Source organism: Notamacropus eugenii, chromosome 1 (assembly GCF_028372415.1).
Source record: "Notamacropus eugenii isolate mMacEug1 chromosome 1, mMacEug1.pri_v2, whole genome shotgun sequence".
NCBI lineage: Eukaryota > Metazoa > Chordata > Mammalia > Diprotodontia > Macropodidae > Notamacropus > Notamacropus eugenii.
Window position 1 is genome coordinate 355,685,309 of NC_092872.1, and position 16,480 is coordinate 355,701,788.

The 16,480-nt window shown below is 35.1% G+C and overlaps 1 protein-coding gene across 13 annotated transcripts in view; it reads right to left on the minus strand.

Moving 5' to 3' along the window:
* The window catches only part of EML1 (EMAP like 1), a 303,648-nt gene that overhangs the window by 109,167 nt on the left and 178,001 nt on the right, over positions 1-16,480 (minus strand). For 9 of the 13 annotated variants that reach the window (XM_072630249.1, XM_072630256.1, XM_072630253.1 and 6 more), the window contains one exon: positions 2,884-2,940. The exons of 3 other annotated variants lie outside the window; for them this stretch is intronic. In XM_072630249.1, coding sequence (XP_072486350.1) covers positions 2,884-2,940 — 57 coding nt within the window. Of the gene's footprint in view, positions 1-2,180; positions 2,236-2,883; positions 2,941-16,480 lie in introns of all 13 variants that reach the window. One more of the 13 variants, XM_072630261.1, reaches the window with a different exon arrangement.

Here is a 16,480-nt window from a genome sequence, read left to right on the forward strand (position 1 = left end):
TTGGGAAGGCCTCACAAATAAGGTGTATTTTATACACTGTGCATTCTGAGGGCCAGAGGGATATATTTGTGAAGAGAAGGAAGGAGGGCACTCAAGGCAAGAGGAACTACCTGTATAATAATGCAAAGAAAGAAGGTAACTTGTAAGCAAGTGATAAAGCTGGGGTGCAATATATTTATTTATACTAGGCAGTAAGCAGATTTCAGAAGGGACAATTGTCCCAAGCCCAGCCTAGTAGATTTTAGTAGTACTGAAACCTGCATGAGGTGTAGGAAGGGTTCAATTGAACATATCTCTCAAAGCAATAACTGAACCAGCTTCCTTCTTATCTAGGGTTATTAAGTACAAAAATGACAAAGAATACAGATTGAACTGATAGATGACCATATAATATTTGAGAGTAATGACAATTAAAAACATGTCATCTCATCACATTAAATTAAATGTAAAAATACTTATTAAATACTTACTGTATGCAAAGGCCTGTGATAGGTATTGAGGATTCAAAGATAAAAGCTAACATATAATGAAAAGATTGGATATGAACACAATGAATATGATGCAAGTTAGAAAGTGACATAGGTAAAGAAGAGGTCAAAGCAAAGTATTCTAGAAAATTTGAATAGGGGAAGATCACTTTCACCTAAGGAGGATTTAGAGGAGGGAAAAGTTTTATGAAGGCAATGACTCCTGAGTTCATTCTTGAGGGGAGAGAACAATTTCAATAGGTAGAGATGGATAGGGAATGTGAAAATTAATATTTGAACTGACATTTTAAATGTAGTCCAACTCATAATTTATTAAATACTGCCTTATAGTTATTTGTATATATGTTGTGTTTCTCCTAGTTTGAGCATCTTAAGGGCAAAAATTGTATTTTTCATAGTCCTTAGCAGAGAGCTATCTATAGAAGGATCACAAAATGTCAGAGCTGTCAGCATAGTGCATGAATGAACAAAGAATGAAAAAGCAATGAATTTGGAATCAAACAGTATAAATTGAAATTCTGCTTTTGCCTCTGTCTATTCCAGGAGTGAGGAACCTATAGCCTTGAGGTCACATGTAGCCCTCTAGGTCTTCAAGTGTAGCCCTTTGATTGAATCCAAACTTCATAGAATAAATCCTCTTAATAAAAGAACTTGTTCTGTAAAACTTGGACTCAGTCAAAAGTCTAGAAGGCCACATGTGGCCCTGATGCCACAGGTCATACTGAGTGACCTTAGGTTGCTTAATTCCTTTGAGTCCCAATTAACTCATATACAGAATGGATGAACAAGAGTATATGATTTCTAAATTCCTTTAGAGTTCTAAGTCTATGATTCTATGTACTTATATATCATGTGGTCCTATTCTACTAACCTACTAATTTGTACATGAAAAAACTAAGACTAAGTAGGCTAAGTCTTTAAGTAAGACCATATGGCTAGTAAGTAGCAGAGTCAGGAACTGAACCTGGGCCTCCTGTCTTCCAGGGTCTAGTGTTCTTTCCATCATCACACACATACCCAAAACATACTCATTGAATGGATAATTAATATTATTTACTTGTTACAGAAAAAAGGCTTGATTTATTTTAATGCTTATATAGAAACAGACAAGTATAAACTTCTGACAATGGATATAAGGCATCTTAAGGTTTACCTGACATCCACCCTCACAGCTTTATGAGGTAGATATCCTAAGGATCATTATCCTTATTTTAGGCATGAGGAAACTGAGGCTCAGAAAATTTAAGTGATTTGTCCATCCACGGTCCACAGCTAATATGTCAGAGCAGGGAATGGACTTCAAGTCTCTTCACTACAAGTCTAGCACTTCTTCCACTACACTGTCTTTGTTAAGACCATAAGCTCTTTGAGAACAAGGTCAGGATCTGATTCTTTCTAAAACCCATATCCCCTTCTACAACACTGAACACTCAAATATGATGGTTTGCCAATAAATATTTAAAACAAATATTGAGCAAGATCCAGATCTTAAATCTGTTGAGCTCCACTGAAGAGTTTATCTAAGTTTTCTCAGATTCTAACTCATGGTGCCTTCTCTTGAGCAAACTGCCTTTGAAGCAATTTCTAGTTCTAGAGAATCATAAATAGCAGGATAGGAAGAATATTGTAGTGGAAAGAGTACTGGTCTTAGAGTTGGAAGACTTGAGTTCAAATTCTGGTTCTAATACTTACTAGTTGTGTGACCCTCGGCAAGTCACTTCACCTGTGTGAGCCTTGGTTTCTTCATCTGTAAAGTGAGGATAATGATACTTACATTACCTGCTTAATTGTGAAGAATGTACTTTGTCATTTAACCTTAAAGCACTACGTAAATGAGTTGTTATTACAGAAAAGACTGAAGAGAAATGAATTAACCTTAATACAAACATATCATCCGCAAAAGACTTCCTAAGGTGAATCGTAGTCATGGCACAGCATTGAACAAGCCACTTCTATCAGTGGAGCATTAAGAACTAAAGGAGACTTTCACAGTTAGTTTCATCAGTATTCTTGTTGATAATAAACATTTGTTAATTCATAGGAAATTTGAGAATTGTACCAGACATTCACTATTAGAAATTTTAAACTGTATCTTGTAGATGTAACTGATATTTAGCAATTTTATAATCATGAAAAATAAAGATATCTAAGAAATTTAATAGTAAAATTAATAATACTATCAAGTGAATATCATTGGTAATTTTTGTAGCACATAGGAAAGAAATCTTTATTTTGATAGCTGTATTTAAAATTTCTTAAAAGGTGAAGGTTAATATTCAGGAAAGCTATGTAATGAAGTAGTTCACTAACAGCTATTTCAAATTACTGAATTAAAAAGTAAAGAAAATCTAAAGAGCTAGGAGGTAAAACTACCATACATCTAATAAGCCCTCACCTTGGAGTTGCTTTATTCAGTTTACATGCACTGAGAAGACTCACAGATCTGTTTAATCTATTTCCAAGAGGCATAGAAACAAAGCAGAAATAAAGTGAATAACACCAAAAGTGGTATAAATAAACTACAATAACATACAATACAAACATGAATGGCCTGAATTCACAGACTTAAATATGATCCACCATATTAATGCAATACAAATAGATTTTTATCATGCAAACATCTAGATTAAAATGCTCAAGGCACCCTCCCCACTCCAATATTTTGGAAAGAGTACAATAATGGCTTTTTGCCATTGAAGTCTCCTGCAAATCAAAAAAAATTGTTAAATCTCAAAGTTGAGAATAGAAAATCAAGCTGCAAGAGAGGATATCTTAAATGAAGGTAGCAAGTAAGAAGTATTATAGGAAGTTAAATCAAATAAATGGCAGGGCATACCAGAAGAGTTATTTCCCTATGAACAGCAAGGGGGTAAATTATGCTATTTATTTTTTTTAGTAGGCTAGGTATGTGAAAAATTTCAGATTAATGGAATAAATTTCCTTTAGCATTTTAAAGTAAAGAATTTCTGCTATAGAAACATAGAGAAAATGTCCCTCCCTACAAAAATTACTTTTCTCAAGGCCTGAAAATATAACTTATTGTACTTATTACAATATATTATGTATTACATAATAATATAATTGGCACTTATACAGATTTTTAAGTTTTTCATGAAGGAATTTAAGTGACTTGGGCAGAGTCACAAGTGAGTCTGAAATGGCATTTGAACTCAGATCTTCACGACTCCAACTCTATGGTTCTATCCACTTCAACAATAAGTTCGCAATTAGAAAGTGCTTTCAGGTTCACAATACATTTTCCTCAGAAAAACTTTTGTGAGATGAATGGTGCAAGAATTATCATCCTACAGATAAACATGTCTAGAGTAGTAAAATGGCATTCCCAATGTCAAATGATGTTGAAACTGAGATTGGATCCCACCTCACTTGATTTCAAGTCCCATGGTCTTTTTACCACTTCACATTGTTGTATGTATATCAATTTTCAAGGATTTTGCCAATTCAAAAGAACATATGTTAGATGCAGAAAGTGACATAGTGGATAGAGCTCTGGGCCTGCAGTCAGGAAGACAAACCTAAACTTCAAAGCTGGCCTCAGACACTTACTAGCTGTAGGACTCTGAGCAAGTCGCTTTGCCTCTGTTGCCTCAACTACAAAATGTAGGTAATAATAGCCTACCTTGTAAAGCTTTTATCAAATGAAATAATATTTATAAAAATCACTTAACATGGTGCCTGGCACATATGGCTGTTGCATAAATGCTTATTCCATCCCCCTTCCTTCCCTTAAATGTTATACCTAAAATTAAATTATAATACCAACAGAAGAGAAACTAATTACCAGAAGATAGGATAATCTTTACTTATAAACCATAAGGAACATTATATGTAACACTATTTCTTTCATTCTGATGGTTCTGAATCAAAATCTATATTCCCAAAACTTTTAGAAAAATATTTCAAACTCGTAACTGGAAATTGAAAACCTAAAACTAAAGCTGAAACTTGACAAACTCTAAAATTAAGGCAACAGGCCATTTTCCAAGTTTTCAGCAAGAAAGAACCTGATTTTATTGTTAATGAAAGCAGTAGTAACTGGCACTAGAGTCAAACAATATTACTTTCCGAAAGTACCAAGAATTGATCTTAGGCTTGTATTGCGGGCTTTTCTTATATCTACCATGTATCTAAGAATATACCTATGGCAGTAAGATCATAGATTTAGAACCGGAGGACCTCAGAGAAGACCCTTCATTTTCCAGATAAGGAAACTGAGCCCCAGAGAGATTAAATGCCTTTTCTAAGGTTCCAGAAAGTGAGGGTGAGAAGAAGGATCTGAAGCCCAGCTCTATGACTTCACATTTTGGATCTTCCTACTGTACCACACTGTCTCTCAAGCCACATGAATTAGCAAAAGGCTGGTTCCTCAAAAGGCCACACTGCCAGCCTCTTCAACCCAAAGAGAAGAATTGAGAACTCTGTATTATTACTCTGACACACATTACAGACACAGACACATACACATTTTAATGTCGCTTGTGCCTGATTCCCTCCCTCCTAGAATCACAGGACTGGAAAAATCCTCAGAAGTCATCTTGTCCAATACCTTCTGAATAGGAATCCCTTTTACAAATTCCCTCCAATTTATCTAAAAGATCTGCTTGGAAATATCCAAAAACTGAGTCCATTACACCTGCAGTAGTCCTCTTCACTTTTGCACGGTTCTAATTTTAAGAAAGTTTGTCTTTACACTGAGTTTTAAAATTTCTCTTTCTCTCAGAGAGACAGAGAGCACAGGGTGAGTTGAATAGGAAGGGATCATATCTAAAAAAATAAAATTAAGGGGTGAGAGAGGAATAGATTGGGAGGAGAAGGGGAGAAATGGAATGAGGCAAATTATCTCTCATAAACAAGGCAAGGAAAAGCTTTTTCAATGGAGGGAAAAAGGAAGGAGGTGGGAGGGAAAAAGTGAAGCTTACTCTCATCACATTTGACTCATGGAAGGAACAACATGCACACTCATTTTGGTATGAAAACCTATCTTACAATACAAGAAAGTGGAGGAGAAGGGGATAAGCAGGGTGGGGGGGATGGTGGAAGGGAGGGCAAATGGGAGGAGGGAGCTGTTAGAAGTAAACACTTGGGGAGAGACAAGGTCAAAAGAGAGGACAGAAGAAATGGGGGGCAGGATAGGAAGGAGGGAAATATAGTCTTACACAACATGACTATTATGGAAGTCATTTGCAAAGCTACACATATAACCTATATTGAATTGGTTCTCTTCTCAGTGGGGATGGGTGGGGAGGGAGAAAGGAAGAGAAACTGGAACTCAAAGTTTTAGGAACAAATGATGGAAATTGTTTTTGTGTACAACTGGGAAATAAGAAATACAGGTAATGGGGTATAGAAATTTATCTTCTCCTACAGGACAAGAGAGAAGATGGGGATAAAGGAAGGGAGGGATGTTGGGAGGGAGGGCAGATTGGTGGCAGGGGTAATCAGAATGCTCGGTGTTTTGGGGTGTGGGGAGGGGAGAGATGGGGAGAAAATTTGGAACTCAAAATTTTGTGGAAATGAATGTTGAAAACTTAAATAAGTAAAATAAAAAAATAAATAAAACCTCTCTCTCTCTCTCTCTCTCTCTCTCTCTCTCTCTCTCTCTCTCTCTCTCTCTGTCTGTCTCTCTCTCTCTCTCTCTCTCTCTAATTGTCACCCACTGTTCCTAATTTTGTTCTGGGGTAAGGCAGAATAAATCTAATCCCTTCTTCCACATGACAGTCTTCAAATACTAAGAGACAATTTTCATGTTCCATCTAAGATTTCTCTTTTCCAGACTAAACATCTTGACTGGTCTTTGTATGGCATGGTTCTCAATAATGTCACCATGCTGATTGCCCTTCTGTGAACCCTTCAGTATACCTATCCTAAAATATGTCATCTGGAACTGAACCATAAAGTTCCAGATATAGTCTGACCAAGAGAGAAGAACTATTACTCCCTTACTCTAAACACTGTGCCTCTAATAAATCCTTTCAGATTTAAAAAAATACTACATTCTGATCTTGCCTCATGTTGAGCCTGAAGTCCACTAAATACTGCTGGTATTTTTCATGCAAGCTGATGTCCTGCACTGTCAAGAAATACCTGCCACATTCTTTCCTTGTGTGGTTGACCATGGAATGGAAAGAATGCTAGACTTGGTCAGAAGATTCTGAGTTCAGGTCCTGACTTTACCATTAAACTACCTTGGGCAGTTAATTTAATTGGACAATTCATTTAATTTCTCCATGTCTTGGATTCCCCATATATAAAATGGGGATTATAATATATGCATTTTATTATAGAACTCTTGGAGGAAAACACTTTGTAAATCTTTAAGCTATGTAATGCTCCCATTTTTGGAATTCCTTGAGGATAGGAATTGTTTTATTTTTGTCTTTATATCCCCAGTATCAAGCACTGTACCTGGCATATAGCAGGCTTTTAAAAATGCTTTTGATTGCTTGATTACATCAAGTCACAGAATATTCCAAGATCTCTTCAATGAGATCCATGAATATTAAAAAATGATTGCTCAGAAAATATATATAGCAAAAATCAGCTTAGTCATATTAACACACAGTCTGATGTGCGGTTCATTTAGTAATTCAACCAGTACATATAGCTGGGACAGGAATTAGAAACATACCGTAAGTGGAGCCTAGAAGTAAAAAGGAAGAGAGAAAGAAGGATTTCCTTTGAGAAACTGGCATACAACTTCCACGGTTCCAAGCTTATTCTTGACACCAAAATTCATTTTTAAACACCATTATTCTCCAAGAAATATGGCTCTGTAGACAGAAGCCACTCTTGTCACCAGAAAGATCTGAGTTCATGTTCTGGCCTTTTATGTCTATCAAATTTCATCTTGTTAGATTTATCCCATTCTTCTAACTTCTAACTTTTAACATTCTTCTTACTTAGATTCTAACATTGTCATTTAATGAGTTAGCTATCTTTCCAAACTGTTTTGTCATTTATAAATTACCAAATTCAAATTAGCTAAGCATGGTATCTATGGATGTCTCCATTAGAGTCACTGATAAAAATACTTATTAATAACACAGGAATAAGGACAAGTCAAGACAGATCTCTGGTGAAACTGTTTAGATCTTTCAGGATGATATCAACACATCGATAACTACTCTCTGGGTCAAGTTATTCAACCAGTCTTTAATCTAGTTATTAAATCCATCTTCCCCTTATGTAAAAGACAACAGACTGGTTGATTCAAACCCATCTTTAAAGCCCAAATTAAATCTCTCCTCCTACAAGAAGCCTTTGATCTCTATTCCCACTCCTGCCTTCTCTGTAATGACCTTTTCCTCTGTGACCTCACAAAGCACTGTGTACCTCTCTACATACTCTATAACACTTGTAATATAATTTATTATGTGTATTTGGGGCAATTAAGTGGCACACCGGATGGAGTACTGGCCTGGAGCCAGGAAGACCTAAGTTAAATTTCAGCCTCAGATACTTATTAGTAGTGTGATCCTAGGCAAGCCACTTACCCTGTTTGCCTCAGTTTCCTCATCTGTAAAATGGCCAAGAGAAGGAAATGGCAAACTAACTCTAGTATCTTCACCAAGAAAATCCCAAATGGTATCACAAAGAATCAGACATGACTGAACAACAACAATAATTTGTACATCATTCTACGAGGGTAGTGGCTGTGTCCTTCATCCACTAAATAAATGTCTCTTGAATAAATAAACTTACTCTTGTAAATATTCACAAGTCAAATTTAACACCTATTTTTCAAAATAATTTAAAAAACAAAACAAAAACTTTTAGAAATGAAGTAATTTGGAAATAACAAAAAACAATTGGAATATTTTGGTTTTTCTATAATTACATGATCTAAGTAATTTACTATTAAGTAAAATAATTCTCACAAGCTGAATTTTTGGTTGGTTGTCTCAAAAGAAAATTTAAAATACTATTTCATACTCTTTACAATTCAACTGTTTTTTTTCAAAGAATGCTATCTTTTGTATCAGTTTCTTTTTTATCCTCTACTCTTACAGTTTTGCGCTATGGTAATGTTTTATTTCTAAACTGTGAGAATGATTGATTCTCCCTCTCTCTCAGCCAATGGATATTCTATTCTACAGACTGTGTCAACATCCCCACTGAGCAAGGTAGGACCTGCAGTATCTTCCCCCGGATTTTTTCCTTTTATTTTTTCCTTTTGACTAATGGAAATAACATATTCCCAAGGATACCAAGTTGAATCCAGGTCTTAATTGGCAACAGAAAGCACAACCACTGTGCACTGGACTACTTTCAGATGGATTTTTTTTCATAAGCACTAAAGAAAACCCTGGAGATAAAACATGCATGCATGCACACATTCAATTTCTAGTACAGAAAAATTGTAGCAAGTAAGTGTATTAATATATTTTAAATGCTTTGGGCAATAGTATAAATTAATCCTAACATTCAAAATGCAGTCTGCTTCTTTCTGTATTCTAAATATGATCCACAATAAGGCAACTTAGGTCATAAACAATGATCTGATTCATATTTCTCTAATTCTTTAGGGGAGTTACTACAGAATTCCATATAGTAATACTAGTATGTTATTTGTTTTTTCCTAACTTCAGAAAAGTTGGGAACTCAGATCAATGAAAGACCCAGAGAAATCAGTGAAAACAAGGAAAATAAAAGTTACTATTTGAAAACAAAGCACTTTGGATATCCAGATTTTTCAAGAGTTTGGATTGTCATTAATTTCCATCTCTCTTCTACAGTTATGTACAAATAAAGAGAATACAAAATAGTACATGGATGTTATAATCTTAAATAGCCTGCCTGTAAGGTCTATGAGGGTAGGGGCTATATCTAAGCTAAACTTTGTATTTCACCTCATACCTACTTAAAAATAGAAGGCATAGTTTTCATTGAGTTTACAAACTGCATCCTTTTTCTCTGTTCTTGGTTTAAAATTGTTTAGTGTTACTATATGCCGTTAATATATCAAGAAGCATCTATGATAAAGTGGAAAGAACAATGAATTTGAAATCTAAAGACCTAGACTGAAAGCCTCCCTCGGTCATGAAGGATTAAATAAAATAATATATGTGAATTGTTTTGTACAGCGTAAAGTGCTATGTTAATGTTAGCTTTCTATCTTTCTAATGTATTGACAATAGCATTTTAGAGCTAGAAAAGTACCACAGAGGCCTGACTATCTTGCCAGAGTGAATAAAATCTGATATTGTCTAAAAAAAGTCTTTTGTATCAATCTTTAAAATCTTTATTAAGAAAAAATTAAATATGCTTAAAGCAGTACTATAATTTATTTGAACACATTTTATTTTCCTTTATAGTATGGTACAATGGAAAGACTCATGGACTTGTTGCCTGAGGACCTTGGTTTGACTTGCACCACAATCACTCACCACTAACATAACTTGAGTAAGTTACTTTCTCTTTCTAGGCCTCAGCTTCCTTGTAAGAAAAATGAGAAAGGTGCTTGATGTGACCAATCAGGCCCATTTTCAATTCAATCTATTATCCTATGACTAATTTTGTTAAAAGTGTTTATGATTTACAGAAGCTAATGTAGTTGAAAGAGAACTACGTAGTAAGATTAATATAATAGCTTGCATGCATTATGCATGTATCCTATTTGATTTATGGCCACAGCCATAAATCTGTGCTTAGGGTTTGATTGATTCTTTTTGCAAATTTGCCTCTTGGACTAGTTATTTGTTTGAAGTCTGCTTAAAGGGAGCCACCTAATTCTGCCTGCTACAAGCAAGACTGGCCCAGGTGCTATAGTTTTTCCCTTAAGTAAATAGCTAGGTCACATTATTTGTTATAGTCTATGAGAGTTCATATGTAACCTTGATAGAACAATTTTTCTTACTATTTAAATATCAGCAAACATATTCTAATCAATTGCATTTTATCTAAAATTTGTATTTTCCCCACAACAAACAAAACACAATGTTCTTTACACAGTGCATATTTTAATATTTGTTCAGTTGAATTTATATTAACTTAGTAGCACTGAGCTGAAAATATTTAATGGCAAAGAATCCCTACTATTACCATATCCCAAAGGAAAAGGCAGAAAGACAAAATCGCCTGCTGATAATACCTCAGTCTTTTGAAAAACAAAACAAAACACAAAGCATTGAAGGAACGTATATGGGATAAGAATTCACTAGCTCAACAAAAATTTCAGGAAAAACTGAAAATCAGTTTGACAGAAATTAAGTTTAGAGAAGGGTTTCTTTGTCTGGGGTCTGTGAACTCATAAAAAGTATTTTGGTGACTATTTCAATATAGTCAGTTTCCTTTTTAATCCTACGTATTTTATCTTTTTCATTTAAAAATATTATTTTCAAAGGGGTCCAGGACAAAAAAAAGCTAAGAATTTTTGGTTTGGAACAATATCTTACATTACATACCAAACTCAACATGAATATATGTTCTTAAGATTAAATATCTAAATAAAAATTTAGAAGAGAAGCAGATCAAGTACCTTTTTCAAGTATAGCTGGGGGGTGACTTCTTAACCAAACAAGGGATAAAGGCTATCATAAAACATAAAATACGCCTCAATTACATGAAATTTAAAAGCTTTCACATGACTAAAATTGATGCAACTAGGAACTACATAATATAAAAATGAAGCAGTTGAAGGGGAAAAAACTATTTAATCAAATATCTCTGACAGAAGCCTGATATCCAAAACATAAAGGTAGCTAAGAGAAATAAATAAGAACAAAAGCCATTCCCTAATAGATAAGTGGTCAAAGCATATATGTTTCTCACAAGAAGAAATGCAATTAATGACGATATGAAACAAGGCTCCAAATCACTAGTAAGAGAAATGAATATCACAACAATGCTGAGATCTCAGTATGCTCCCAGCAAATTGGAAGAGATTATGAAATATGGAAGTACTCAATGGTGAAGGGGATATGGAAATATAAGTACACTAATTCACTATTGTTGGATCTGTGCTTTGGTCCAACCATTTTGGAAAGCAATTAGGAAAAAAGAGACTAGAATGTCCATACCCTTCACCAGAGATTCCCATGCCAGGCATATACCTGAGGAAGGTCAATTATAAAAAGAAAGGCCCTTATATACACCAAAATATTTATATTACTGCTTCCTTTAGTAGCAAAGCCCTGGAAATCCATTGGGTATTCATCCGTTTGGCAATGGCTAAACAAGTTGTGGTACATTAGTATAATGTAATTTATTGTGTTATAAAAATTATTAATCTGATTATTACTTATTATCTGATTATTACTTATTATTAATAGAATAGAATAATGGAAATAATAGAATACTAGAAACAGGAGATATAAATCAAACTACCAAAATTATCTTATAGAACTAGAAAAAAATTATAACAAAATTCTTCTGGAAGAACAAAAGGTCAAGATTATCAAGGGAATCAATGAAAAAAACTGTGAAGAAAGGTGCTCTTGCCATACCAGAGCTCAAACTGTATTATAAAGCAGTAATTACCTTTTTTTTTGAGGCAGTTGGGATTAACTGACTTGCCCATGGTCCTATAATTAGTAAGTGTCTGAGACCAGATTTGAACTCGGTCCTCCTGACTCCAGGGCTAATGCTCTACCTACTTAAACTACCTAGTTGCCCCTAAAGCAGTAACTATCAAAACAATCTTGTACTGGCAGGATAGGTGCACATTACGTTATAGTAAATGACCATAATAATCTAGTATATGATAAACCCAAAGCTTGAAACCTTTTGGAACAAAAATTCATTATTTGACAAAAACTGCTGGGAAAACCGTATGGCTATATTGGTTGAATATTCCTCTCATACTGAAAACAAAACATTGGTTGACATGAGAAAATTTACAACCTCTTTAGATCTCATTATCCTAACTTGTAAAAGAAAATCTGACCTAATGATCTGCTGTCCCTTAAAACTTTAACATTACATGGTTCTATGTGAGTTATTCCATCTTTATTTATCCTGAGTGTATATTTTAAATACACAGAATTTACAAACTAGAATTTACAAATTGCAAGAGATTAAATTAATATAGGAATAAATAGTGATGATACAAACACAACATCATATGCTAATGATACTCTAGGACAGAAATGTCTTACTGTTACCCTCTCCATACTCCCCAAGTGTGTGCAGCCCAAATTAGATGAAAATGAAATTGGGAATATTTAACAAAATAAAAATGCAATAGAACATAGATAAGGTTAATATGTGATTTTCTAAGTCAATATGCAGCCTGCACAGATCTTCATGTATGGTTTAGTAGTCTCTGTTTCTATTTGAGTCTGATACCACTGCTCTGTTGTATAATAATTCTCATATCTTCCACAAAGCCCTACTCTGAATCCTCATTGAGGTGTCTGTTCTCAAAGGTTATGCCAGTTATTTTTGTTAGGTTCTAATATACTGGAAAGTTTTCAAGTATAGTTTCAACAAGAGAATGAATCTGCTGTCTGAGGACCAATGTAGCTAAGTATTCTTATAAGTAAGCTAGCCATGAGGGATGAATTGTTTGGCCACAGTAATCCATGAAGCAAAAACTTTAAAATAGCCTTCAAAATACTCTGTAGACCCCTTCCACTTCTGCACTGACCAGAGTGGAATGGAAGAAAAGGAGGTGTATTAAGAATCACAATTTTTAGCTAGTCTGTAAACAATTGCAGGTACACTAGAAGAACTGAAGAGTATGTTGATATTATTTTTTGAAAATAAAATCAGAAGACTTAAAGGAGATACCACAAAGTAGAAGCATGCCTCTAAGGTTCTTCCTATACACGTAAACACAGAAGTTAGCAGATCAAGTTTCAACATGGGCATAAAGGCACATAAATTTCTGGCAGTGATTATTTTATATTTCGCTGCTTATGGCAAGCATGAGCCAAAAGGCAACCATAAAGTTAACTGCCATCTGTATGCCATTTTGTATATAGAAGATGATTGAGTAGATAAATTTTACTAAGAATTTAAGAAGATTCTCCATAACAAGTCAATGTACACTTTGATAGTGTTTTTAATGTGAAGATAGACATTGAAGAATATGGCTACAGGGGATTTCTTTCATGTACAGTTTGTACTAAATAGTCATTGAGTTTTCCTTGAATGCTCAAATTATATGATTCTCTGGGAAAAAATAATGTTGGAAAATATAGCTCAGAACTAAGAAACAAAAGATACTAAAGTCTCCTACCTACATATTCTGCAAAAAGTCAGTGTCCGTGTGTGCATGTGCACACACACATGCACAAGAATGATAAAACATTACATATACACAAAACGAAATTGACTATATTATGACAAAAAAACTCTGGGTATCAAGGTAGTAGCAGTTCTATCAGAATCAGCTGGCTGTGTATAGTCAGATCCAGTTAGAAAATGTTTGAAATCAACATCATGTTAAAATAAAGGATAAAGAAAAGGAGACATAGCAAAAACTTGCAGCTTCAACCTAACCAATTTGCATGAGTTGATGAAGCAAAAAAAAGTTTAATATATGTAAAAATTACCACAATAATGGGGATTCCAAAGAGCTCAGACACTACCTTATTAAGCAATAACAGTATCTTTGACATAAAGATATGGCAGTCAATAACAGTGTAAATTTGAAATACAAAATCATTTATAAAATACTTGCAGAAGAGCATGGAGAATATTGTCAACAGCATCCTCTCACCAAAAAAAAAAAAGCTGAGGAACTGAAAACAAATCTACATAAAGCCATGGAGACCCAAGTGAGTCATATCATCCCAAGAACTTTCATAAATGAAAATAGCAGAAGAACCAAAAATAAGGATAATGAAATAGAATTATCTATATTTCAAAGCAATATGATTTTCATTATCAATGACAACACCTCAGCTCCTAATGCTACACAAAAAGATTGAAATGCACTTGGTACAACAAAAAGTGGCTTCTCCAAACCAAAATCTTTGTAAGAGATGACCCAGTCTTAAAAGCATTGAGGAATCATTTTACAATATATTAACCAAATTAGTCAAATGAAAGAAAAATTAATCAGTTACAATCCATATGCCTACTTCTTTGTTTTTAGAAAATTTTTATGAGAATGATCTGCATAGGACTTTTGGATCATGTGGAAGAAAATATCTAGTCCTTCAACAAAATGATCCTAATGACCTCTCAAACCTCTCCAAAATAGGAACTGTGCACCAAAGATAAAGTAACTTCAGCTATCTCCATGGTCTAGGGATACCCAGAATTCAACAGACAGTAAAAGATACCTGACGACCACTTATTGAGCTCACACAACATATCCTTCCTCAATACATATCATGCTACTGGCAGTGAGGTTATACTGGCTGATGCAAAGACCTGACGCATGAGTTTCAAATCAAACCCACCCCCATGTTACAGTCCCCTCTCCCTTTTTCAAGCACAGTTGAGATGGGGGGAGGTTATGTGACCCTCCACTAAGTCTGAGGGAAAGAACCCAACATCCATCTGTGACCAGTTCTATATCCCCCAAAAAGTCGCCTGTGGTAGAGATCTAGGCTACAGAACCATGAGTTGTACAGTATGGGAGGATGCTGAGAGGCTTTGAGATACACCTTCCAGGGAAACCATCATGAGAACGGGGAGGAGTTAGAAAACCAGCAATGTGGGAAAATAAGGGGGAAAGGGTGAAATAACTAAAGATCTCAAGAAGAAAACTTCAAAGACCTCGAACATAAACAGACAAATTGACAGAAAACATTAACAGCAGAAGGAAATAAAGCCTTCCGATCTAATAAAGGAGTTAAGGCATCTTAGAATAAATGCTGCAAAACTAAGAAAAAATATCCATTATGAAACAGAGAACTTGTTGGAATTTGAGGAGAATGTGGAATAACAACATATTATTCCTGAGTGGTTTTAAGGAAAAACGAGAATTATAAGAACCAAATTTATGGCCTACACAGAAAAAATAATGGGCAGAATAGAAAAACTTGAATCTGCAATGACAAGTGTCATGAAAGAAACAAGAGAAAAATTGATTGGAATTCAAATACACAGAAATGAAGGAGAGAGACAAAAGACTGATAACATTATAAGAAAATATGCAGGTGGCAGTGATGATGGTTTTGGGGAAATGAAATAGAGCACAAGCTCAGAGATCCTCCCTTTCTACCATTACCTCCCATGCTGTACATTCCTTAACTGTGCTCCAATCCTAGCCTAGACCCTTCGCCAGCTCTCTGATAATTGTGAAGTATTTCCTGGGGTAGAACTTGCTCCAGAGCTCCTAAAATCAAATGCTCCCCACTCTTCTGGCAGTGCTATCCCACCCCTATAGTAAGCATGTGATGATGGAGGACATTGCTCACCAGGCAGTGACTCCTAACTGGATGTTGCTGTCCAGGAGGTGGCTTATAATAAAGACCAACAACATGCCCTACTGAGCAGAGTGCTTCTTTCCCAATAATGTAGCCCACTCATTGTACATCAAAAATTCTGTCATGTACCCACAGAATCAAACAATGACTGCTTTCCCTGGAACATCCCCTGGGTCTCCTCTAGTTTGTTTGGGATCTCCAGAAGCACCCAGGTGTTTGACTTAGGTTCATAAATAAAGTGACTAAGATTATCAAAATGGCAGCAGAATGAGAATGACAACAGAAAGACAAGTAACTTATTTCTAAATGTACACAAGGAGACAGGCATGAAGGCATAAGTCAAGGTGAGGGAACAGTAAAGATGCAGACATAGACGGAACCTGGCAACAACCTGCCTATTTATGAATCAATGTTTTTTGTGGGTCCACATTACATAATGAGAAGGTTCATGAGAGGGTAAGGAGGGAAGCAGGGAAGGGAGTGTGTGGCCTGCCAGAGACAAACTGAAGGCTCGAAAAAAGTGGTCTTCACGAGAGAAGAATCTGCAGGGCAGTAGGTAAGGAGAAAGGAAAAGGATTAAAAAGAAAGGCTTTGAAAGTAGCAAAGGACAGGAGAAGTATACCATTGATCCTCCAGGACCTGATGAGA